General features: G+C 41.8%; 1 protein-coding gene across 2 annotated transcripts in view; it reads right to left on the bottom strand.

Moving 5' to 3' along the window:
* Positions 1–16,733: 16,733 nt before the first annotated feature.
* Positions 16,734–27,177, bottom strand: part of CYB5R4 (cytochrome b5 reductase 4) — a 94,675-nt gene continuing 84,231 nt past the window's right edge. For both annotated transcript variants that reach the window (XM_082634367.1, XM_082634366.1), the window contains 2 exons: positions 20,410–20,574; positions 16,734–18,226 (listed from right to left, as the gene is read on the bottom strand). In XM_082634367.1, coding sequence (XP_082490493.1) covers positions 18,172–18,226; positions 20,410–20,574 — 220 coding nt within the window. In that variant the 3' untranslated portion in view covers positions 16,734–18,171. The remainder of the gene's footprint in view (positions 18,227–20,409; positions 20,575–27,177) is intronic.

Genomic DNA, 27,177 nt, shown 5'->3' with positions numbered 1-27,177 from the left:
ACTCAGCAGGGTTTCTATGTCTTGAGGCAGAATTCCTTCCTCAGGAAACCTCAGTCTTTACTCTTAAGGCCTTGAACTGATTGGATGAGGCCCACCCACATTATGGAGGGTCATCTGCATTGCTTACAGTCTACTGGTTAGTCACATCTTAGAAATACCTTCACAGCAACATCTGCATTAATGTTTGATCAAACAGCTGGGCATCATACTCTAGCAAACTTGATTTTTTAATACATTGATTACCTCCCTTATGCCCTAAATCACTGGTTCCTCTCTGGAAGAGTATCACTGATTCTTAATTATCCTCTCACTGTGCCATTTCCCTACGGGAAAATGTTCAGAGGGTCTCCACTGCCACTATAATTATATACAAACTCCTTATTCTGACACATAAAACCTATGACCTGGCCACACACATCACCTGCCATCACTCACCCCCATGCAGGCAGCCAACCTGTACCCCTGGTTCTTCCAGGCTCTGATACTTGCTCCCTAGGCTGCCTCCAGCCCTGCCCATCAAAATCCTACTGCCTGAGGAAGGTCAGCTCAAAGACCAAATCCGTTCAAAAATCTTATCTGTTGCTCAACTGAAAAAAATCTCCCTCTTCTATGTTTTCAAAATATAGGTCCTTTTTTTTTTTTTCTTTTTCTTTTTTTTTTTGGCCATGTGGCATACGGGATTTTAGTTCCCCGACCAGGGATGGAACCATGCCCCCTGCAGTGGAAGCGTGGAGCCTTAACCACTGGACCACAAGGGAGGTCCCGCAGAATAGGTTCTTTAAAACTTTTATTTTTAATGTTCTGCCTTCTAAAGAGACCTTTCAAATTCACTATATCCCTTTGGAATGTAAGCATCCTGAGGACAAGGATCATCTCGACATCCTCACAGAACAGGCGTTCAGATATCCAAATAATTTCAGAGTCTGAGAAATAAGGGAGTAGAACAGTGTTCTCAAGGTTACCGAGCAGTGTGAGAATAATCTTTACTTTGAGGTGAAAAAAGCAAAGTCCTGCTGTAACCACCTGCCCCCTCCCTCCTCCTGCACACTGCGCTCTGAGGCCACTTCAGCCCCACCTGTACATTCCAGCTGCCCCAACCATGGCCTTGGAGGAAGGAATGTAAGGCGTACGAGATCAATTCCTCTAATCGTTGACCCTGCTCTCACTTCAGACTCCCACTGTGCTTCCCCAGGACTGAGACCCACTCAATCCGCCAGACCTTAAAGGACTAGACTCCTGCACATGTCCATCCTCTCATAGCTAACCAAGAGTTACCCAAGGCCGCAGCTGTGGTTAGGGAGAGAAGCGTGGGCTGAGGCTAAAGACCTGGGTGTGCGTCCTGAATGTTCCACTCACCAGCTTGGTTAGTTATGTAACTTCCCGCAGCACGTCTTCCCCGTCTGCAAAGTGAGCATTATCGATACAGTGCAATGCGCAGGGCACAGGGTTTGGTGAGGAATAGGTGAGATGCAGCTCATGAAAACGCTCTGCAACATTTGCTACAGATCTCAGTTATTCCCTTGACTGGGGCTCATCGCAGCCCCTCTGCCCCGGAAACACTTGGGATCAGGGACTTACCCCAATTTACCAGCCTTTCATGTGGGGTCACGTGGGAGGACAGAGGGAAGGAAAAATGCTCAGTGAGTTGAGAAGACCTCTTGAGACAGAAAAGCGAGAGGGGCAGCTCCCTATAATCAATGAATCCATTTATTATAGGGTAACTTACTCAGAGAGTGGGGTTGGATGGGAGGAGGGGGGGAAGAAAATGATCTGGAAGGATGTGGCATTTGCAGCTGCATTCTGCACCGCCAAGGGGCCATTGGGACAATTTTATAGTTAACCTAGGGTATGAGGGGGGCGGGGGTAGGTGCTTAGAAACAGGAAGTACATTTTTAAGTCAAGATTCATGAACGGATAACCAGTTTCATGGGCACCGGGAATATGTCACCAAAGATTTTCATCATTGTTTGTGGACTAACTCAGTATACAGGTTACCTGGTCCTAATGACTATTAAATAACACCTATTAACTACAAAGCCCTTGATGACAGAGAAGTGGTTTACTGCACAGTACAGTCTTGGGTAGGGTCAGCAGAAGGACAGGCGAAACAGTAAGGGCCCAAGATAGTGTCAGTTATGCACATTCCGCCCCCAACAACTTGATGGCCCCTACAGTCTTATCTGACATTCTTCCATGTAGACTCAAGAGCCGGATATAAAGATTAAGATCTTTATGTCAACTGATGTAAGTGTAAGAAATTCGAACACAATTTTCTTATGTTTCTTATGGCAATAACTTTGAAGTTATTTTTGAAATAGAACATTCTCTAAGAACGTTTAGGTCCTCTATTTGCTGCCCCTTCCCATATGGTGGGGTCAGCCTGCTGGTCAACCACCACGGTTTTCATCCAGTTTTCATGTCCTAAGGCATGGCTTTTTTTGACTGGATCAATCTGGGCCCCAGTTCCTGACCACCCTGGGTTGGCTTAGCTGATACTCTCTTCTAGAAGTGACAAGGTAGGAGAAAAGGTCAGCAAGTGGCAGGGTCTAGTTATCTGAGGGCACATGCAGGTGGCAGACAAGCCAGGTGAGACGGGAGCCTGTAGCTCAGCCTTGGAGGGGCTCTAGTTGAGTGAGTGGCACCGTCCTCCTTTAGGTGAAACCGGAGAGTTGGTACCCATCTTCTGTGCTGGACAGCAACACCGCCAATCCAATAAGAAAGGGATGCTCCACTACTGCCTCCTCCACTCCTCCCTCCTTTCTTATTCCTGGAGCGTTTCAGCAGATGCGACACTGGCTCCTCTGTGGCCTGGCCTCACTGCCTTTATACGGTCCACCAATCCCTTCATCCCTCTGGCCTTAACTGCTCTTACTCCTCCATGCCCATTCTGAAAGGGATTCCACCAGCCTTCCTCCAGGAAACCTGTTATGATTACTTAAGACTAGGGAAGGATTCTGTCTCTAGCTCTCGTGGTACCCTTTGCACATTTCTAATGCAGCATTTATTGTAACGCACCACAATTGTTTGTTTACTTATTTGTACCCACTAAATTAGGAGCGTCTGGATTAAAAAAAAAAATTCTGTTATATTGAGAGATGGAAGTGTCTGCCCAAAGTGGGCTCAGAGGACATCAGAAATTCTGAGTTAACAAAGGGACAAGATGGGTGGGTGACAATAATGATCTAAACGAACAAACTTCCTAACAATTGCGTATCACTTGGGTGCTTGCAGATGCTGGGAGTATAGGGAAACTCCTGCTGTTTGTGTGGGCCTTGGTTCCATGTGGGTAGGCATGTATCAGCAAGGCAAAATGTCAGAGCTCAGCCTGGGAACTGTGACTTAGAAATAAATTATACAGATAGTCATCGAATAAATTATATAGATAGTCATCACTTTCTTATATTCTCCTCCCTTTCCTATCATGCTGTAATGTATCATTTATGAGCTCTGCAACGAATCACAACAAGAAAGAAAATAGTGATCCTTTTCAGTTGGCCTCTAAGATTGCATAGAAATTTGTTATGCAATAAAAACAGCACTAACATTCTCTGAAAATGTTCCCCTAGAACATACCTTCTAGGGATTTCCAAATAGCTCAAAAGAAGGGTTTCAAAACTTTTCCTGTAAAGAACAACTTGAGGCTAGCACTTCTCAGAAGAAATGCCAGCCTCAATTTTTCTCGGCTTAATTTCATTTCAAGAATAGTACTTTTTTTTTTTCTTTCTCCAATTAAGCTCCACTGCCTAGTCCCAGGAAGAAAAGGAGTCATGGTAAAGCAGCCACAGTTAATAGATGAAGAAAGGAAGAGCAAAACAATGAGACTGACAACAAAAATACATTTGGGAGGATGGACAAAACCAGAAATTCATTATTTAAAAACACTAATAAAATAGCTAAAGCTTTGTAAAGATTGATGAGAGAGATAACTAGCAAATAGCAGGAATGAAGAAACTGCCTTTAACTACAAATGAATATGCAATACCCAAAACAAGAAAATACTATGAACAATTTTTTCCCAGTGAATTAGAAAAGTTAGATAAAACAAACCATATTCTAGATGAATATGTTAGCAAAACTGACTCAAAGGGGAAAAAAAAGCACAGAATCCCTGCTGTAGTCTAAATGTTTATGTCCCCTCAAACTCATATATTGAAATCCTAACCCCAAAGGTGATGGTATTAGTGGGTGGGGACTTTGGGGGATGCTTAAGCCATGGGAGTGGAGCCCTCATGAGTAACGTTAGTGCCCTATAAAAGAAAGATCTCTAGCTCCTTGCACCATGTGAAGACACGGAAAGAAAGTGCCAGCTATGAATCAGGAAGAGGCCTTTCACCAGAATAGCACCATGCTGGCACCTTGATCTTGGGCTTTTCAGTCCCCAAGACTGTGAGAAATAAATTTCTGTTGTTTATAAGCTACCCAGTCTGTGGCATTTTGTTACAGCAACTCAAATGGACTAAGACAACTCCAAATAGACTTTAAAATATTAAAGACGATCAAGAATATAAAAATCTGCCCATGGGATCAGGGGGAAACTGATGAAACAGTTTTACAAATGAGATCTACCAAAAAGTGAAGGAACAGATCCCTGCCATGTAGGAATTTTACCATAAAATAGAAAAAGAGGAAGAATTGTCCACCCCAAAACACACATTACATGACCAGTATTACTCCAATATCAAAACCAGGTTAGAATGATTTAAAGAATGAAAATAACAACACTAATCTCATAAACACTGATAAAAACCTCCTTAATAAAATATTAGCAAAGAAGATTCAGTGATTAGAAAACAAAATAAAAATTATGACCCAACTGGGTAACTGGTTTTATCCCAAGAATATGAGTTAAGTTTAGAAAAACCTACTGTTTTTTAGATCTATATTTTATCTATTATCACATTAGCTGAATAAAAGAGAAAAATAAAATCATCTCAGTAGATAGAGAAAAACTTTTTTTGAATTTATGATTTTAAAAACAGAGCATATTTGTTAGGAAAATTAGAAGGAAATTTCCTCAACTTAATAAAAATTTTAACACAATAAAAAATCATACTTAATATAGAAAATAGAATAAGAAAAACATTTGATAAAATTAACACCATTAAAAATTAAAAACACAGGTTCACAGATATAGACAACAAACTAGTGGTTACCAGTGGGGAGAAGGAAGTGGGGAGGGGCAAGAGAGAGGTAGAGGATTAAAAGGTACAAACTATTAGGTATAAAATAAGTTACAAGGATATATTGTACAACACAGGGAATATAGCCAATATTATATAATAACTATGAATGGAGTATAACCTTTAAAAGTTGTGAATCACTATATTGTATACCTGTAACATATAATATTGTACAGCAACTATACTTCAATTAAAGAAAATTAAAAACAAATGCCATGCATATATATTTGGAGAAAACTGTAATTCATAAAGATATACACACCCCAGTGTTCATTGCAGCACAACTTACAATAGCCAAGACATGGAAACAACCTGGGTCCATCAACAGATGAATGGATAAAGAAGATGTGATACACACACACACACACACACACACACACACACACACAATGGAATACTACTCAGCCATAAAAAAGAATGAAATGCCATTTGCAGCAACATGGATGCAACTAGAGATTATCATACTAAGTGAAATAAGTCATAAAAAGGAAGACAAATACCATACGCTATCACTGATATGTGGAATCTAAAATATGACACAAATGAACTTATCTATGAAACAGAAGCAGACTCACAGACATAGAGAACAGACTTGTGGTTGCCAAGGGGGAGGGGGTTGGGGGAGGGTTGGATTGGGAGTTTGGGATTAGCAGATGTAAACTATTACATATAGAATAGATAAACAACAAGGTCCTACTGTACAGCACAGGGAACTATATTCAATATCCTGTGATAAACCACAATGGAAAAGAATATGAAAAAGAATGTACATATATATATACACACACACACATATATATAACTGAATCACTTTGTTGTACAGCAGAAATTAGCACAACATTGTAAATCAACTATAATTCAATAAATTTAAAAAAACAACAAAACAAAAGTGCTGTGCAAACTAGGAATAAAAAGGCACTTCCTTAACCTGGTAAAATCTGTAAAACTATAGCAAATATCCTATTTAATGGTGAAACATTAGTTTTAAATAATTTAATAATTATTTTAAAGGAAGAAATAAAACAATCATTCACAGCTAGTATTCATTATCTAACTCAAACGTGAGAAAACTCAAGAGAAAAACAGACCAATTATTAGAATTACAAATTGAGGTCAGAATAAGACAAATATATATAAATAGGTTGCATTCCTACACACAAAAATATACATATGCATAACATTTTAAAGCATATCACATATAATAGCAACAAAATGTAAGTTACTAGAAGTAAATCTAATGAAAATGTACATATCTTTATGAAGGAAATTATAAACATTTATTGAAAGACATTAAAGAAGTTCTATGTAAGTGGAGATATATCCCCTTCAAGGATAAGTATGAATATGATAAGGTTTTTAATCTCCTCCAAATAAGCTATAAAGCTTCAGTTATAATCCCAACAGTATAGTTCATGGACTTTGACAACTTTGTCTTAAAATTTATGTAGAAGAGCAAAGAACCAAGAACAGACATGACAATTCTGAAGAACTTCAAGGTGGGTGAGGACCCTCATTCTGGCAGCTATGAAGGTCTTCCTAAAGCTTGAAGAATGAAGCAACATGGTACAGGGAAGGGACAAAGAAACCTATGAACAGCTGGGAAACTCAGGCATTGACATATTCATAGACAAAAACCTGACACGTGACAGAAGTGGCTTTGGAAATCAGAAAGGAAAGGACAGAATAGTCCAGTGTTTTTCACATTTTGTTTTATCAATTACCCACAGTGAGAAATGCATTTAACACTGCAACTCAAACCATAGTCATGTGTATGTAGGTAAATGTATACATAAAATGAAAACAGAAGATTCAAGGAAAATAGTTACAATTACTATGTGCAGTGCATTCTGGTATTTTTCTATTCAGCCCTGTTTTATTTAAAACACACACACACACACACACACAATTTTTGCAACCCATACAGTTGATTCCATAAGCACTACAGAGTTGTAACCTTCAATTTGAAAAACTGCACCGTGCAACAAGGTTCTTGATAGAGAGTTCTGTGCAGTGGGCATGCTAGTATGGTTCCCCAGGGGTTGCAGAGGGAGTTGATTTGTAGTGTTTGCCCATAACTGTGGTATAAAAATTCCTGCCGTGGCCCATATGAGCTAGCAATGTGTTTAACAACCAGCTAACGCGACGCCTGAGAATTAACAATGAACTTTCATGAGCTGGTACGAGGTAGCTGCAGCACGCTGCTGATTCGAGGATAACTGGTTACCCATATGAAAGGAATAAATAATCAGACCTGTACACCACACCATATATGAATGTTAATTTCAGGTGAACTAAATACCTGACACATGAAAAACAAAGATGTGAATGTGAAATGTGAAAAGCAAAAGTTAGAAAAGTGCAAAACAAAAAACAGTAGTATGTCTTTTTAACTCCTGGGTAGGAAAGGATTCTTAAATGATGTTAAAATCACAAGCCACAAAGGGAAAGCTTGATACATCTGATTACATTTAAAATAGACATTCCTGAGCATTAAAATTCATCACTTAAAAAGTGAAAAAACAAGCCACAGACCAGGATACAACATTTGCAACTCATATACATTCAGAATTTTATAGGAATTCTTATAAATCAATAAGAAAAAAAACCCTATAGAAAAATACACAAAGACACGTGCAATTAACTTACAGCAGAGATGATCTAAATGGCAGAAGAAAAAGGAAGAGAGGGAAAGAGGAATGGGGGGAAGAAGAAAGAAAAAGAAAAGCTCAATCCCACTTGGGTTAGATGTATCAGCTGGGTTCAGACTGGAAAGCAACATTCACACCCAGTCTTTCAATTCAGAGGAAATTTAATTCAGAGACTTTGGAAACCCAAAAGGCAAGGCAACCAAGAGACATAACTGCAGGAACCCCTAGACTGGAAAGGAAAGAGAAGACATGGTGTTTTCAGAATCCAGGACCTGGGGCTGCCCAGCAAGCCCTGAGTGGAGAAGGGGCCATCCAGCTGAGTCAGAGCCATGGCAGGGGCTGGCCAAGTTGAGCTGGGACCATGGAGACCCCATTGGAGGCAGAGTGGATGGGGAAAAAGACCTTGGCTTCTCCCATTTAACCTTCCACCAGTGCTTCACATTAGCTGAATGAAAACGGAAGCCAGCAGGCAAGGGACCCTGGGAACTGTCCTTTTAGAGATGGGCTCCCTCCAGGATAGGAGAAAGGAAAGATCTGAGAGAAAACATGTAAATGCCCAACACATCAGGGGCTGCACTGAGACCACTCCGTATCCATTAGATCTGGAATATTTCTAAAGTCAAACAATAAAAAGCATTTTAAGGATGTGAATGTATCAGAAATCTAATACACTGGTAGTGAACGAGGAAACTGACACAACCAATTTTGAAAATAGAGGCTTTTTTCTCTAGTAAAATGGAAGATGCACACATCTGTGACCTAAAAATTCTACTCCTAGGTATAAATTCCAGAGAAAATTCTCACATATATGCACAAGGAGACATGTACAAGAATATTAACCATTTGGAGATGGTTCCAAAAGTGGAAATCATTTCAATGTCCATCAATAGGAGAATTAATTTTTTAATGTTATATATTCATATAATAATGGAATACTATACCACAGTTAAAACGAAGGAACTACTGCTACATGTATTAACATGGATTTATCCCTCAAACCATGCCATTAAAACAAAGCAAGGAGCAGGAGACCATATACAGTATCATTCATATAAAGTTTAAAAACATAAAAGACAATTCTGTGTTTTGCACGGGGATACTGCTTAGGACCACATACAGAGGATAAAGTATAAGAAACATGCAAGAGAAAGATAAACACAAAATGCAGGATAATGGTAACCCTGGGAGTGATCTCGAGGAAAATGGCATCATGGAAGGGCCCTTAGGAGTCTTCATCAATATGTAAGTGCTTTGCTTCTCAGGTTAGATGGGCAATACCTGCCTGTTCCTGACGTTTTCTTTCCACCTTTTTATATGTCTGAAATGTTTGATTTTTATTAAAAAGATATGGAAGGACTGGCATCAAATTACTTTATTACTCACCTATATATATCAATCCTCATATTGGTCAAAACTCTGAAATGTGTTTATAAGAATTCATAACACAAAGCTGGTGTGAGAAATAGAAATGGTTCATAAATGGCCTGTTAATTACTCCCTATGTTTTTGGACTTACAAAGAACTTGTGATCTTTCCTCCAAAAAGCTCAGCTCCTTCGTTCCATCAAATATATAAAAACCCAGAACAGGGCTTCCCTGGTGGCACAGTGGTTGAGAGTCCGCCTGCCGATGCAGGGGACGCGGGTTCGTGCCCCGGTCCGGGAAGATCCCATATGCCGCGAAGCGGCTGGGCCCGTGAGCCATGGCCGCTGAGCCTGCGCGTCCAGAGCCTGTGCTCCGCAACGGGAGAGGCCACGGCAGTGAGAGGCCCGCGTACCGCAAAAACAGAAAACAAAACCCAGAACACTTGGAGATAGTATTAGTGGCTAATATGTATTAAGTACGTCCTCTGCTTCAGGCACCTATCATCCCCACCGTATGTATGAGAAAAACAGGGCACCAAGAGAGGACGTCGATTCCCCAAAGCCACCTGCTGATCGGGGACACAGCCTTTCCCACACTCCCTCTTCTGCCCCACCCAGGTCAGCCCTTGTGTTTCTGTCTTACCTCGGAGTAATTTTTAAACCAGGGTAGATGAAATAAGGGTGCTTCTGGCAATCTCTAGGCCTGACCGTAACGTGGAGCTTTCTAACGTCACGGAATAGAAAACAAAATTCAGAGGGCTCTCTGGGGAGAAGCGAGCCCTCCCTATTGGCACCCCTGGTTCTGAGGCCATGTGACAGCTCCCACCAGCGTGTTACCTGGGCAAGTTAATCAAACCAAGTGCATTCCAGTCCCGGTTCTACCACTTTCTGACCCGTCACTTAGCTTCTTGAAGCCTCATCCAGAAAACAGAGTATTTAATACCTTCCTCGTTGAGTTGGTCTGAGGGTGCGAAGTGAAAGCACGTCAGAAGTTCTTGCACCCTGCCTGCCCCGTGACCTGCGATGGTTACCCACGGGGCAGAGCCAACAGTGCCCATCCCTTCCCAACTCCACATTCAGTCACCTCACGTTGACATTGGCCATAGTGAGACAGGCTGGGACCTGGGACCCTTTGCTGCAGTGCTTGCACCTGGGCAAACATCTCCCCAAGCAACAAAATACAAAGAAACTCTAAGGGACTAAAAACAACTGTGTGCATGTGAGGTTGGGGCACATTATAGACAACAAGATGCAAAAAGACCAAAAAAAACCCAACTGCCACTTCTGAAGAGCTAGGAGCAAAAGCAGGACACTGCGCATGCCCCCTGCACACAGCACCACCAAAGAAGTGGGTAAAGCATCGAAGCCACTCCTCCGGCCAGACCCCTGGACACAGCCCTACCCTCGCCCCATAGAAGGAAGCAGCTCAGCCCCTGCCTCGGGGCTCAAGCCAGTGAAACTGTGGCTTCTTCTCGCTCCCGCCTGCTGCAGCAGGAACTGCAGTAAAGCTTTGCCTGAATTTCTTGTCTGGCCTCTTATCAATTTCTATTGATTAAGGAGGCTAAGAGTCCTGGTCGGTAACAGCAGCAAAAGGACTTAAACCACAAAAATGGACAAATTCTACAAATCAGGGCTTTATTTATTTATTTTTCTAAGAGCTGGTTGTTAAACGTTTTACCAGCAACCCCTGCGGCACTGTTGGAATTGGTTTGTCAACTATATAAATATTAGCTATTATTGTTTAAGATTTCATGACCAAGAGGACAAAATGGAGAATGTTTAGGGGTGAAAACAGCTCCCACAAGAATATGGTCCTCCATCTCACAGAACACCTGTGCAGCACACACAGGTAAGGCCTTCCTCCGTGCCCAAGCTGGGATGGTGGGGTGCCAGGGAAACAGCAGTTTTTCCACAGCTGGTCCAGCACAAAGGGGCCGAGCTCCACGGCTTCATTACTGAGTGAGCAGGTGGTATCTTCACGTGTTACTCTCTAATCTGACCAGCATTGTGCTTTTCCTGAAACCCCAGTAAGTACCGGGAACCCTGTATTTGGTTGCCTTTGCCACTTCCTAACTGGGTGAGGGAGAATGCCCCTTGTTCTAATGGTTTACTGCACAGGACTCCCATCTCACTGAAGGTTTAGAACAATTAATTCAAGATTTTAAAATATGAAAGTATATATATTAAAATACACCAGACAATATATGAAAGGCAATGAGGAAAATCTAGATGTATAATGATTTCTGTGATCTTTCTTCTCTAAACTGTGCAAGAATGTGGCTATTCTGAGACTTGCCTTGTGAGACTTCTTATATTAGTAAAATATTAACTTGCTCAGAAAGTGAGAAATCCTCAGCATATCAAACACCTGAATGTATTTTACTAAGAATTTCAGCAGCTTCTCCCTTAGACATGTTTACAAGCCAGAGTTATTTGTATCGAACACAAATACCTACGTTTCTCAGCATGTTCGAAATGAGAGGAAATAGAATTGTAATGAAGTCAACACAGGCCACCTCAGCAAACACTACAATAAAAACACTTCCCTCACTGTTCTGATCACCGCGGGTTGAGATGATGGCTAATCCTGAGTCAGAACATAAGCTCTTCAAATTCGAGGAAGAGAGTTGCCAGCATCATTTTCAGATTTACCTCCAAGTGTCCAGTTGCTAAGAGACATATGGACAAAATGTACTGTAACATGGAAATGGCTGTTCCTTCCAAAGAGACAAGCTTACACAAAGCCTGTGTGGTTTGTATTTGCCTCCACGGCTACAGTGATGATTTGCATTGTTTAACGTGTTTGCCATTGTACCAGAATTAAAGATGTCTCATCATGGCCCTATTTGTCATTAGCTGCCTGCCTCTCAGACCTGTCCCTTCCAGAATGTTCTCCCCACGCTATCACCAGAGTTCTCTTCCTAGAATGTTAGTCATTCATTTATCAACTTCACAGCTGCCTTCTGCACTGTTATTTGGTTTACACTCTTAATTTAAATTGATTTATACCCAAGCTTATTCTTGCCCTTAGCACTCCATATGATTTGCTGTCACACAATGGAAGAAAATATTCGTGAAACATATCTGAAAAGGGACTTGTATCTAGATGTATAAAGAATGCTTCCAATTTAATAACAATAAGAAAAACAATCCAATTAAAAACGGGCAAAGGCTTCCCTGGTGGTGCAGTGGTTGCGAGTCTGACTGCCGATGCAGGGGACATGGGTTCGAGCCCTGGTCTGGGAAGATCCCACATGCCGTGGAGCAACTAGGCCCGTGAGCCACAACTACTGAGCCTGTGCATCTGGAGCCTGTGCTCCGCAACAAGAGAGGCCACGATAGTGAGAGGCCCGCGCACCGCGATGAAGAGTGGCCCCCGCTTGCCCCAACTGGAGAAAGCCTTCGCACAGAAACGAAGACCCAACACAGCCAAAAATAAATAAATAAACAAACCAATGAACCAACATTTAAAAAAAAAAAAGGGCAAAAGATTAAAACCCTACAAAAGACAATATATCAGTGGCCAATAAGCACATGATAACAAGTTCATCATCAACAGACATCAGACAAATGCAAATTAAAATCACAATAAGATACCACTACACACTAACTGTTAAAAGATTAATAATTCCAGGTTGCTGATGATGTGGAAGGATTGAAATTCTGATACAGTGCTTGCTGGGAGGAATGTAAAATGGTACAACCAATTTGGAAAAAAGAAAAACCTGGCATTTTCTTAGGTTTGAAACTCTACATTCAAAAGCATGATTATCTAACTAGTATATGTCTCAGCATTAGATCTAGAAATATACAGAGAATAAAATAGGGTTTAAAAAACAGTTAAATGTACAGTTACCACATGACTCAGCAATTTCACTTGTAGGTACCCATCCAAGAGAAATGAAAAAGTACGTCCACAGAAAGACTTGGGCGTGAATGTTCTGGGGACAATAGAAGCTTCTCTCGGGGTGACACCCTTCCTAAGAGCTGAGCACTTGCTGGAGGGCTGGGGGAAGTGGCCTGAGGTCCCCTCGGCTTGCTCTCTGGGTGTGGAACCAGTGCCTCATTACCAGGGCCCCGAGCTCAGTGTGCTGCCCCCCAAGATGGAGCCTCCATTCCATGAGTGGGGACTGGGCAGCAGAAGAGAACTTTAACCAGGAAAGAAAACATGTTTTTTGTATTTCAGATAGGTGATTCTGGCATTCTGGCAGACAGAGAGAACAGACTTGGGATTGCCAAGGGGGAGGGAGGGTGTGGGAGGGATGGACTGGGAGTTTGGGATTAGCAGACGCAAACTAGTATATATAGATGGATAAACAACAAGGTCCTACTGTAGAGCACAGGGAACTATATTCAATATCCTGGGATAAACCATAATGGGTATGAAAAAGAATGTATATATAACTCAATCACTCTGCTGTACAGCAGAAATTAACACAACATTGTAAATCAACTACACTTCAATTAAAAACACACACACACAAAACCCCAAAAGGGCTTCCCTGGTGGCGCAGTGGTTGAGAGTCTGCCTACCGATGCAGGGGACACGGGTTCGAGCCCCGGTCCGGGAAGATCCCACATGCCACGGAGCGGCTAGGCCTGTGAGCCATGGCCGCTGGGCCTGCGCGTCCGGAGCCTGTGCTCTGCAACGGGAGAGGCCACAACAGTGAGAGGCCCGCGTACCAAAAAAAAAAAAAAAAAGAAAAGAAACCCCAAAAACCAAAGCAGAAAGACACCAAGAGTCTGGGGCTGGCTGAGGTTTCACTTTTCCTTTTTAACCAATTAGCCGCCATTCTAAATATCGTAGACCAAACAGAGACTGGGTCATCTGCCCAAAGGTGGGAGTCTGCAGCTATCAACAGAAACAGCCCCAAACTAGTTTAGGACAAGTTTATGTGGCAGAGAAGGTAGCCCACAGAGGAAGCTGTAGCCAAGCCTTCACCAGCATAATGGAGTTAAGTATTCTGGAGTGGAAAGCGTCTCTCACTCCTCCATCACATTAAGGTGAAAACTGAGGGCCCATAGTGAGCTCTAGACAAAATACAATTATCTTACCTTGGACAAGTTTCTCTGTTCTCTTCAGACTGTGGTAGGCAGAATGGTCCCCCAGAGACGTCGACACCCTAATGCCTGAAGACTTTGAATATGCTATATTAAATGGCAAAAGGGACTCTGCAGCTGTAACGCTACAGGTTTTAAGATCAGGAGATTATCCAGGTAGTCCTGGGCGGGCCCTGTCTAATTGCATGAGCCCCTAAACGCAGTGAACTTTCTCCAGCAGGGGGAAGAAAGACTGCAGCAGAAGGGAAATGCAGAGAGATCTAAAGCACGAGACGCGCTGGATCTACCAGTGCTGGGGGGAACCACGTAGATAGCATGAGAAGGGACATGGGCAGCTATACAAGCAGACTGGCCCCCAGCTGACTGCTAGCAAGGAAATGGGGAACTCCAACCTCAAGGAACTGAATTCTACGAACAACCTGAAGCAGCCTGGAAGCTAAACATTCTCCAGCACCTCCCGAGAAGAGTCCAGCCCAGCTGACAACCCGATTTCAGCCTTACGAGGTCTTCAGCAGAGGACCCAGCTGTGCCCCATTGGGCCCAGACCTCTGAGCCATGGAATAAATGGGTGTTGTTTTAAGCCTCGAAGTTCACAGTAATTTGTCCTTGCAGAGATAGAAAACTGATACAAAACTGACACATAAACACATTTTTAAAAAGGAAGTAAGCAAGCAGAATTCTCAAGGAGAAGTGACTGAGTATAATTCCAATTTTCTTATTGCAAATACAGGATGTAGGAGCCTTGGAGCTCTTTGCTCAAGAATGATAGTTACAATCCATACTCCCTTCTGCACTCCTCAGTATATGGCTGTATTAAATGGGAGACTGAGGCTCTATTTAGGGGAGTTTCTAAGGCCCTCTAGCAACACTGGAATGGAGAATGGATTTCAGTGAGGTCAAGAGTGCAATAGGAAAACAAAACAAAACAAAACAAAAAAAAAACCTGCAATAGGAAGACCAGTTGTCAGGCTGTTGTACTGAGGTGATTGAGGGACCACAGGGCAAGGTTGGTATGGAGGAATCAGATTGGAGAGGGAGACACTGATCCCGAAGAGTTCTAGAAGGGCTGGCTAGGAGGAAGGTAGCACCAGTAAATCAGAGAATTCAAGAGGAGGAACAGACCTGGGAGAGACTGAAACCATGGGTTTGCTGAAATCCACTTCAGCTGCCTTCACTGATCAAGGTGGTTTTGTATGTCCTCCAAGCGGCATGTAGCCTAAACAATAAGGTATCTATCTATCTGCCCGAGTTATTTTCCAGGGACTTGGAGTCAGCTGTGTCTAGTTGGAGCTCAGCTGGTTAACACTGGATAGGACCACTGACCCTCCAAATGGGCACACATGAGTGGCCGCGAAGGGACCTTCTGACGCCAGAGGGTCGAAAACTCCACCCTCAACTCGGGCTAAGCGCCTCCACTCTTGAACGTGCAGAAGCCTGTAGCCTCGTTACGCCTGCGCAGAACCACCACCACCCCGCCTTTTCCCGGTCACCTTTCCCCACGCTCCCCACGCCTCAGAGGGCCCTGCTTCTTCGTTCATTATCCCATAATTCCCCTGAGCCCCTTGCGGATCTGAGACTTGTTTTCCCGTCTTCTCACCTAGCTGCCTTTTAAATAAACCCTCTCTTTGCTGCAATCCTTGGCGTCTCAGCGTTTCGGCTTGCTGAGCGTCAGCCAAACATTAACCCGGTTTGGTTACAAGATGGTCACGGCAAAAGCTTAGTTGGGGATCTGTTGAATTTGAGGGGCTTGTGGTACATCCAGGTGGTAACTGGATATTGAAAACTGAAGCTCAGCTGATTCTCAGAGATGCCAATTTGGGAATTATTAACATACACGTTCAGAAGATGCTCATGGGTTTTCTTTTGCTTTAAAATACAGTAAGAAGCCTGAGGAAGAGATACAAACAGGGAGTAATCTGGAGGTAATTAGAAATGGGTTTGGAGGAAAGAGGAAAAAGGAGGGTAGAAAAGATGAGAGCTGGCTAAGGCAGAGTTAGCTGATATATTACTAATAAACTACAAGAAAAGGTGTGCCCGGAAAGTTCATGATCTTAGGGGAGAAAAAAAGAGGTGGTGGGAGGGCAGAGGTAGAAAATATTCCTGATAGCCACAGGGAGCACGGCCACCTCTGGCCTGGGTGAATGACGATGCATGGAAGAGGGAGACGCAGGGAAAGAAGACGGTGTTGATCCAGCCACTTGCACCTGGGGAGCTTCCTGGGCTGGGGATCTGTAATTTGAGGAATGTTAATATTGTGTTCCTCCTGAGCACACCATTCATTCAGTGAAGACTTAGCTATTTACAAAATCGTTTCAGGGAGTTGGAGACTCCCCACACCCCGATTTCTGTAAAAGCAATGCTGCTGTCCTGAATACGACTGAAAAATCTAAGTTAGCTTATGCATAGCCACCTATGCATCCAACACAGTTTCCTCATGAAAATCTCACGATGGCTTTTTTTTTTAACTTTATTGGAGTCTAATTGCTTTACAGTGTTGTGTTAGTTTCTGCTTTATAACAAGTGAATCAGTTATACATAAACATATGTTCCCATATCTCTTCCCTCTTGCGTCTCCCTCCCACCCTCCCTATCCCACCTCTCTAGGTGGTCACAAATCATTGGAGCTGATCTCCCTGTGCTATGCAGCTGCTTCCCACTAGCTATCTATTTTACATTTGGTAGTATATACAATGGCTTTTCTTGATACCCTTTGCAGAATCCCAAACCGTGAAAGCTTCTGAAGGCTGCACACAGCAGCAGGGAGAGAGAATAAGATGCCCACACAGCAAAGCTTAGGAGGGCTCCCTGCTGAACCGCCAGCTGTGGGGCAAGCAGCCAGCCAGGGAAGGTACCATTTAGGATGGAGTGTTCCTCATTTTCCCAGCTGGTCTAGATGGGCTCAAAAAGAATTTAAATTTAACCCATTCCAAAGCACCAAATGATTATTTTAGACCATGAGACCAGATGCTATACTTTATCTTTCCTGATGCCTCTAGTTTTGGCTAAGAATCAAAATAGCTGTCAAGGTTGTCTTAAACTTTCTAAACACATATAATCCAAAGCTGTGTGTGTGAAGTGTCTCCAGAATCTTTTATTGCTGCTTTTAAAATTCCCCGTAGACACTAACCTATACTGTTGCACTCAAATACATTTCTACCACAAAGATTAAAAAGTACTTAAGGGCTTCCCTGGTGGCGCAGTGGTTTAGAGTCCACCTGCCGATGCAGGGGACGCGGATTCATGCCCCGGTCCGGGAAGATCCCACATGCCGCGGAGCGGCTGGGCCTGTGAGCCGTGGCCACTGAGCCTGCACGTCCGGAGCCTGTGCTCCGCAACGGAAGAGGCCACAACAGTGAGAGGCCTGCGTACCGCAAAAAAAAAAAAAAAAAAAAAAAGTACTTAAGAATATTTTTTATTCTACTCTGTATCAAGGCCATAGACACACAAAATGTTTGGATCACTTAATAAGTTATAACATTCCATGTTTTCATAGTAAGAACAAGGACATAAATGATCATTTCCTGAGTTTACAGTGCAATGTAAAATTTAATCTGTATTGCTAATCAGACATCTTACAGCATAGAAATGTGATCAAAATGATCATTTGCTTTATCATGTCATAAAACACAAGAGCTTACTGTAGAACAGTGATACAGTTTAAATGGTAAGGAACTTTGTGATTCATAACAAAGAATCCTGTATATACTTGTTGCCACGATTGACCTTCCAGGACAAATATCAGTAGTAAAATAAGTTATGGTACAAAATAAAGCCAATAAGGTATCTATAGTGAAGAAACATTTGATTGCATTTAAGAAACTAAAACCTGGATTCTAGTTAACCTATATACAAAAATGTTCTTTTAAAAAACCCTAAGTAATCACAAATTTAGCTAAAACAGCTGAATGACGGCTCTTCATTATGCTGTGAAACTATGGATCTCATCTTTGGAAAAGTTCAAATCATGCAGCAACCTGAAAAACAAATAAAAAGCACATGTTTCTTAGGGAAGATGTTTAAAAATAAAGAAGATCAGAGTTTACCATCATAATCATCGTATTTTTTCATTTTTCCCATTTAGCATGTTTTCTAAAAAACTCCACAATTATCACTTCTAAAAAACTAATAATAATTCCTTAATATCATCTAATATCTAGTAAGTGTTCACATTTTCAATTGTCTCATAAATGCCATAATTTTTTAAAGTTTGTTTGAATCAAGATCCAATTAAAGTCTACTTACTGTGATTGGTTTATATGTCTTTTGGGTATTTTTTGATCTCTCCCCCCACCCCCTCTCTCTGTCCTGCAATTTATTTGTTGACAAAATCAGATTTTTAAGTGTTGAGTCTCCCACGGTTCTCATTTTGCTGCATCCCTGTGGTTTACTTTAATAATATGTTCCTTTTTCCTTTTATCTCCCAAAATTTAATAATTGGATTGAGAGGCTTAATCAGATACAGGTTCAATTCTTTTTGACGAGACTACTTCATAGTGCTCTTTCATCAGGAGGCACATAATACTGGGTTGCCTCTCTGTTTGCATGCTAACCACCACTGGTGATCTACGTACAGATCTACTGGTTTCATTAGGGACCGAAGTTGGTGATATTCTACTCCTATCACTCTTTATTCGTTTATCAGCCGAGGAATTCTATAAAGAATAACTTCTGCTCATCTATTATGTGGTTATCCAGTAGTATAACTCATACAGAAAAGGCAGAATAAATGCTGGTTTTCTTCCTCTTTATTCACCAGTTTTTGAAGTAAGGACTTGATCCCCTAGCATTCTATCGTAATTTTCCCCCACTGAACAGGAGAAGCAGAAATACTGCTTAAGTATAATTCAACTTGGAGAATGCTGTAAATGGAGACTGAAATCTTAAAAGTAGCTCTGTTTAAAATAGTGCTGAAGGGGACTTCCCTGGCGGTCCAGTGGTTAGGACTCCACGTTTCCACTGCAGGAAGCATGGGTTCGACCCCTGGTTGGGGAACTAAGATCCTGCAAGCCACGTGGCATGGCCAAAAAAAACAAAAGGAGGTGAAAAAAATAAAATAAAATGCTGCTGAAAATAATAAACATTTACTTCGTACTCACTCTTTGTAGTCACTGTGCTAAGCATTTCACATGCATAAATATTATCATTTATTCCCTTGGATAGGTGAGTGCATTAAAGCTTAGAAGAAGGTTTTGGCCCTAGGACACTTAGCTGATGATTGTAGGACGACTCTAAGTGGTGGAGCTGGGACTCCAACCCAAAGTGGCAGTTTCCAGAGCTGACACACACATTCAGACAAACGGACAGGTCGGCACAGGAGTTATGAGGGCCAATGTGGTGCGGCAGGCAAGCCTCTCGCTATCTGAACCCAACCTACCTTTCCGGCCATACCGCCTGTCTTTTTCATAATTAAAATTAAAAATAAAATAGCAAGAGAGAAAATTACCTAGCAAATGTTAGGTTCAGTCATATACCAAACAAGGAAATGTGGGGCATTTAAGGCAGTCATATTTTAAAATCATCTAGAAACCCAGTAGTGGCTATATCTAACCCAATATTTTAAAGTGTCATGTTAGAGTTAAATCAGATCAAGGTGATTTTTAAATAAGACGATCACTACCACTGGTTGTTCTTTGTGCGGAGTTCAACTCTCGGTCTTGGCTTATTTATGTTCTAGTCTCTGGTTTTTGTCTTGCTGTTTGGCTTTCTCTCACTGTGTTATTAATGCTCACCCAGTTGCAGAGAATGATGGAAGATCAAAAGCTACAATGAGATGAACACCGCTTATTATGATACATTTTTAAAAAATTATTATATATTATGAAGCTTTGGTGGAAGAGGAGGTTGAATCTAGTGTCCCCAAAACTATCTGGCACCAATCTTGTGAAAGCGTCCACACTACCAGCCACTACCAGAAGCCGTCAAGAGCTGGCTGTGTCTGACTTTTGTGTTCACGTCTAACTCTGTGCATAATCCGGGCCTCCGACGCTTCACCTGCACACAGATTAAACACTTTGTTATTATTTTCTTATGCTGTGACATACTACTGAGGTGCAGGTTCATATGAATAGGAAGAAATGAGAGCCACGTCAGCTGCTGTTTATAGGAGGTCATCATTTCACGGTGCTGGGATTCTCTCTCCTACCACGTTGCTACTCACTTCATTCCTTGTTCTGTAAATGGCATTGGTCCACAAATGCAGATGAGGACTTTGGACGTGTCTAAGCTTCTTTTCAAAAATTCAGAAAGCAGAGCTGGTGAAATGTGTCCCCGTTTGCCGTTCCATTCAGAAGTAGGTGCTGAGAGAACAAATTCAAGGTCAAATCTGGAGAAAAGAAACATTTTTTTAAAGTCTATTACATTAAATATATTATGAACATGTTTCCAGTTCACTAACGCATCTTTTTCTCCCCTGCAGAACAAATGAATATATGAAGGCTGACACGCTTGCTAGCAAAGCACTAGAACAGAATGTAAACAAACATTTTGCAGAAACATACAGGTATATCCACATTTACTAAAGATAAACTTTTGCTACAGATAAGAGAATAATTTGACATTTATCTATTGAACTCATTAGAAAGAGAGCTCCAAAGGATCTCAGAGAACTCCACATTTTTATTAATAATTTGCTTGTATAAAGCACAATAAAGAGCAGCAACCAGTGACATGTGCATTTTCATCTGACTCAAACCCCTCCAAAGAGTCCTTGACCCCGATAACCAACGGCCTATCCGACTTCTTACTGTTACTCTCTTCATGGCTTCAACCTTGACTTACAGTATCCCTGTGCCACACCCGATGTCACTGCTGTGAATGGCACCACAGTCCGTTTGGTTGCACAAACCCGAAACCCAGGACTGATCTGCCTCACCCTCCACGTCCAAATTCTCCCCAATCCTGGCTCCTAGCTCTGTGCTCTGCTTCTCTCAGCCTTCACTGCCACACCCTGCCTGTTCTCTTTCTCCTTCTGTAATGTTTCTACCGCACCCCACTGTTCAGTTTCTTAGCTCAAGCATCATTTCCAGGGAAGCACTGCAGCCCCACCAGTCTGGAGTCCTTCCGTAATTACATGTGTTGTAGAAATGTTTCCCTTTTCCTCTTCTTTATAGCCTTTCTATCACGCTGTAAGTATGTGGCCACCAAGGTGATTACTCTAGTAACGTCTACCTTCCCCATTAGACCAGAAACTCCGTGAGCGCAGGGACCATGTTGGCTTGGGTCATCACTGCACCCCTAGTGGCCATCACACAGGAGGCACGCAAACACTATGGAGTGAAACACTTCAAAGAAAAGAAAGGGTACAGAATTACAATCAGAAAGAAGCACCTCACACCAAGCCTCACAAGGGAACCACAGACCATTTCTTCCCACAGCTCTGTAATGTTAAGTGAACTGCTGATGAACAGCCATAGCAAATTCAAAATTCTAAGCTCTACCTGCTTCCTTTGCTCCATTTCTGCAAACACAATTAGTTCTTATCATTTTCAGTAGCATCAGATCGAATGTGTTTCTACATTTTCCACTTGAGTAATATGTTAATCTCAATCTTAAAAAAAGGCTGAAGCGAATAATTTCTCTTGTGAGGTGGCCCTGGGAGCCAAACATCAGAACAGAAGCAAGACATGGCTGGAGCTGTGGTCCCCGCCTGGCTGGGCTGCAGCTGGGTGAACGCTCCCAAGTGCGGACGGGCCAGCAGAAGCATACAGAGCAGCTCAGGGCGCCCGCCGGGGCTACAGAACCCGACCCAGCTCTCAGCAGCCCCAGCCTCTAGGGCTTATAGGTTCATCTGTGGAACAGGGTGGGAAACTACATGCTCTGTTACCATTCTAATATTCTGATTTTATATTTAAAAACCCAACAGAGACGTGATTTATTTCTTGCCTTCAAGGTTCCCATTTCACTTTAGCAGCAATAGGAATCCACCCTATACAAAACAGTACCCCAAATACTCTCTTTCACTAGCATGTTTTCCTTCCCAGCACTTATCATTAAGATAGCATTACGTAATTCTGGAATGTGATGTTTGTTTGCTGCTCCGTGAAGCCAGAGTCCTGGCCTGTCTTGTTCATACTGTATCCAGGCCTGGCTTGAGGCAAGTGTGCAAAAAATACTTGATGAATGAAAAAAGGAATTTATTTAACAAGAAGTCATATTGGTTAAAAATAAACACTATACTCAGAAGAACAAAGCCATATGCTGGCATCTATGAAATTACATATAAAAATGTACGTGAATTTGTAAGGGCATTTTTCTGGGAAGAAGGTCTATAACCTTTCATCAGATTATCAAAGGGGACCCAAAAGCAGCTGTGGAACCACTATCTTAAGACATTTCTAATTATACATAGACAACTCAATAAAATATAGCAACTGCTTTGTTAAATTACAAATAAAAGATAGTCTTCTCTGCCTCTATTTCCAATCAGCCTGTCACTGGAATAAAACTGCTAAGATATATAAATCAATACTGGCGTCCTTTGTCATCTGAATAAAAATCTTAATTTTCCTTTAGTGAGATGCTTTAAAAAGAAAAAAAGAAAAAAAAAGCCTAATCAGTGGCATGCTTTCTGCAGGCATCTACTAAAGGGTGAAAAATAACTGTGATCCTTACATAAATGGTATAAATTCCTCATGTATTTTGTATTTATTCACATATTGGTCCCCTGGGTATACCTTTGGGTCTCTCAGTGGAAAATGTGACCAGGTGGCACGGATGCGATTTTCAGGGGATTGTAAGGAGGCTGACATCCTGTTTCTCTTCTCCTTCACAGCCCTGGAAAAGAGCCTTCACTGGAGCGGGAGCAATCCCAAGGTAAGACTCAAGAATACATGAATGAAGGACTTCTTACACCATATCAGGACACAGATGGTTACTGTGGATGGTTGCTTCTGAATTTTTCTGAAGGGCAACTTACTGTCTGAAGCATTTATAGCCTTGAGGCATGAGGGGATGCACTGGCAAACATCCTGAAACTCCTTTCTGCCCTATGATTTCAGAAGTGCCAGAAAGGACTGGGACTCTTGAAAAGGTTACCTGAAAATAAATTTCGAGAATCCATAAAGTGCAAAGCAACATGAAAAAGGGAGAGAGAGAGAGAGAGAGAGAGAGAGAGAGAGAGAGAGAGAGAGAGGGAGAGGCCTGCTTCTGATGAATGCCTATGAGGTCTAAATGTCAATGGAAGTAAACAACCTTGTCCAAAAAAATTACTTTAAAGTAGGCTGATAAATGACCTGAGATTAAAAAAATCTTGAAATATAAACGTATGCATCCAGTCTAAACCATACGCAGAGCCTGAAGTCATTCAACAGCGTATTCCCTCCTCCTCCAGGCAATCAGCTTCCCAGACCCACTCCTTCCTATTTCTTACACATACATATTCCTGCCTTCCCATTTTTACTGCCACAACTCCAGGTCCGGCCCTTCTATCTCTTGTCTAAGATGCTGCTCTAATAAGCTTACCCTCATCTATCTGGCATATCCTTGTTATACTAGTTCTCCTAAAAACCCAGATCCAATCTCACAACTTCTTTGCTAAAGCTTCAATGGCTTGTCACTGCCCACAAAGTAGTATTTGGGGCCCCAGCTTTTCCTGGTTTCTCTAGCTAAAGAAAAATACTAGAATCTGCAGAAAAACTTGCTATTTGCTCATGGGAAAAACAGCTCACAAAATAAACAGCTAGGGGTTAAAATTATTTCTCAAAAAAATAATCTCAAAAACTGATTAAACACTTGTGCTCCTCCAAATGTTAGTGGTCGTCCATGAAAACAAAAGGTTAACCTGTCAAATAAGTTTGGGACTACTGGGTTAAGAGAAGTTAAATAGATTTGTTTAGAATTTCTCAAAGCCTTGAATATGCTAAGTTCATATTAAACTTCAAGAAGATAACATAGTATACGTTATTTCTCAAACTTATTTAAGCACAGAGCCCTTTAGGGGGAACACATGAATATTTCAAGGAACACATTCCAAGAAACACACCCTGGGACTTCCCTGGTGGCGCAGTGGTTAAGAATCTGCCTGCCAATGCAGGGGACGTGGGTTTAATCCCTGGTCCGGGAAGAGCCCACATGCCACGGAGCAACTAAGCCCGTGCGCCACAACTACTGGGCCTGCGCTCTACAGCCCGCGAGCCACAAGTGCTGAAGGCCACGTGCCCTAGGACCTGTGTGCCGCAACTAGTGAGCCTGGGTGCTGCAACTACCGAAGCCCACGCGCCTACAGCCCATGCTCCACAACAAGAGAAGCCACTGCAATGAGAAGCCCCCGCACCACAATGAAGAATAGCCTCCGCTCGCCGCAACTAGAGAAAGGTCACACGCAGCAACGAAGACCCAATGCAGCCAAAACATAAATAAATTTAAAAGAATACCAAAAAACATTGGGAACTGTATTCAATGCCTTGTAATAACCTATAATGGAAAATAATCTAAAAAATATATATCTGAATCAATTTGCTGTTCATCTAAAACTAACACAATATTGTAAATCAACTATACTTCAGTAAAAAAAAACAAAAAAAACAAAAAAACACCACCCCTGGAGGAACATCTGGGAAGAAGAGTGGTACAGGGTCCAGATTAGGGGCCCACATAACTTGAGTTGCCTCACAGGCTGGGGCAAAGGAAAGGCGTTCAAGCACCTTGTTTAACTTACTTGTGCTTCTGGAATCACTGGATTTTGCTGTCTTAAATGGGACTTACACATTGCTGGTCCCCAAACGGACACCAGAATATAGAAACATTTTACCTTTCGAGAGGCTATTGTCAAAATGGATCAATAGGCCTTGGTACACTTTGACTTAGTGATTCTTCTGGTGAATCTTTATCCTGCATAGTTAGAGAGGTACCGAAAAATCTGTACTCACTATGTCAAACAGTAGAGGGTCGGTTAAACAAACGGTGGTATGAACTCAATGACCACGTACAGTGCAGCTATTAAAACTCATGGTGTAGTGTGAGTTTTCCCAACTAGCAGCACTGGCGGTTTGGGCAGGATAATTCTTTGCTGTCCTGTGCTGTCTTGTGCACTGGAGGCTCTTAACAGTCTCTACCCACGAGGTGCCAGGGGAGCCCCTTCCATCAGCTGTTACGATCAAAAACGTTTCGAGACATAAATGTCCCCTAGGGTGTCAGGGTGTCGGGCGGGGAGAAACAGAATCACTCCAGGTCGAGAGCCACAGGTTGAAAGTATTCTTTGCATAGAATACACACAATTCACTAAAAATGTAGTTATAAAAAGTATAGTCAGTATGGCCACATTATTTAAAAATACAAAAAAATAATGTGTGCATTTAAGCATATAAGTGCGTGTGTGCGCGTGTGTGTGTATGTGTCTGTGAGAGAGAGAGGTAGAGAAAGAGAGAGAAAGAGGACGGAAAGATACAAACCATAATGTTGTTCCTTGGATGGTAAGATTATGGGTGATCTTTTCCCTTATATATTTTTCTATACAAATACGTATTAACTTTATAAACGGGGAAAATCAGCAAATCATCAAATTCTACTATTTATAGAAAAGAATGTGCTAATAACTTTACTAAAATAAGGTTATTATCTTCAAACATGACTGCTTTGAAAGAGAAGGAAAATACTTCTTATATTTATATATTACAAAATGCCATCCAGAAGTCAATCTCGCTGTCAAACTGTCCTGCACCTCAAAAAGAATTCTGCAAAAGCAGAGAACTCAGAGCGGGCGCATTCTACTGGGGGAGGGGGGAGTACCAGCATGTAAGACTGAGTCAACCAGGCCTCATAACACTGCTCAGTAGTCGAGACAGAGATAAGTGAAATTTAATTTGGATTTCAGTTTACATAGTAATTAGCTATACCTGCTGCTGTACCTATTTACCTTCTACTGAAGTTAACAGTCAAGTGTAATAAAATATTTGGATAAAATTCAGGCAAGCTAACTTTTTTTTTCCATTGAAATTTTATGCTTAATGACATGAAAACTGATTTGAAACAGAAACATCCTGAAAGAGTACAAATGGTCTACCTATTTTCGGCAATTCTGTTAAGTTCAGCCACATGGGAAAATGAAGAGATCCATCCCTTGGACTGCATGAGAAGATAAGCCAACACAATATCCTGCCCATACAGGCACCTGGGAGACGCTCACAGGAAATTCATGAGTAAATGAATGTTACAAATATGCTAATTCTGGGCGAGGCACCCACGTCCGCTATCTCATGGCCCCCACTCCCAAACAACCCTATGACGGAGATATTGATGTCCCTGTTCTACAGAAGGAAAAACTGAAGCTCCGTCAGATCAAGTGACTTGCCCGAGGTCACAGGTTAATAAGTTTCCATCATACAACAATGTTTCGAAGAATTTCCTTTGCTAACTATATTATTTGGATAAACTCTGAGGACAAGCACAGCATGCTTGCTGAAAATGAAAATATTAGATAATACACCAGTCTCAGTATACATTTTTCCTATCCCTCCTTGTTCCGCAAAGGATTGAATGGAAAGCTGTGTCCTAATCCTACAGAGAGTAAGGTATTTCATTTGTTTTAACTATAGAACTTATTGTTTTTATTAGTCACAATCCAATAATAATTTAACCAAGGAGATGTGTTCAAGTTTCACATTCTGCCATCAGAACCTTTACTACTAAAACGAGCAGTGACATAGGAGAGTCAAGACGTAGGAAAGGGTGGTTTAACAGATAAAAAAAATTAAGCCTTAAATGTTAACTAAATGACAGATGTGACAAATTAAAACTACCTTATATTAAATTTGAACTTTCACTTTCCTTCTATGTATGGGACTCAACAATTACGCTCTGAATGAACAGTACTACCGACAGCCATCAGTAAACCTTTAAGGCTAGGTTTCTCCTCTATCTGCATAAAACCTGAGAATATGGAAGGTTCCTGACAAATGTTCCAAAGCCACGTACATACATAAGGCCTCTG

This window comes from Mesoplodon mirus (assembly GCF_964341445.2).
Source record: "Mesoplodon mirus genome assembly, chromosome: 10".
NCBI classification, from domain to species: domain Eukaryota; kingdom Metazoa; phylum Chordata; class Mammalia; order Artiodactyla; family Ziphiidae; genus Mesoplodon; species Mesoplodon mirus.
This window is presented reverse-complemented; position numbering and strand designations above follow the sequence as displayed.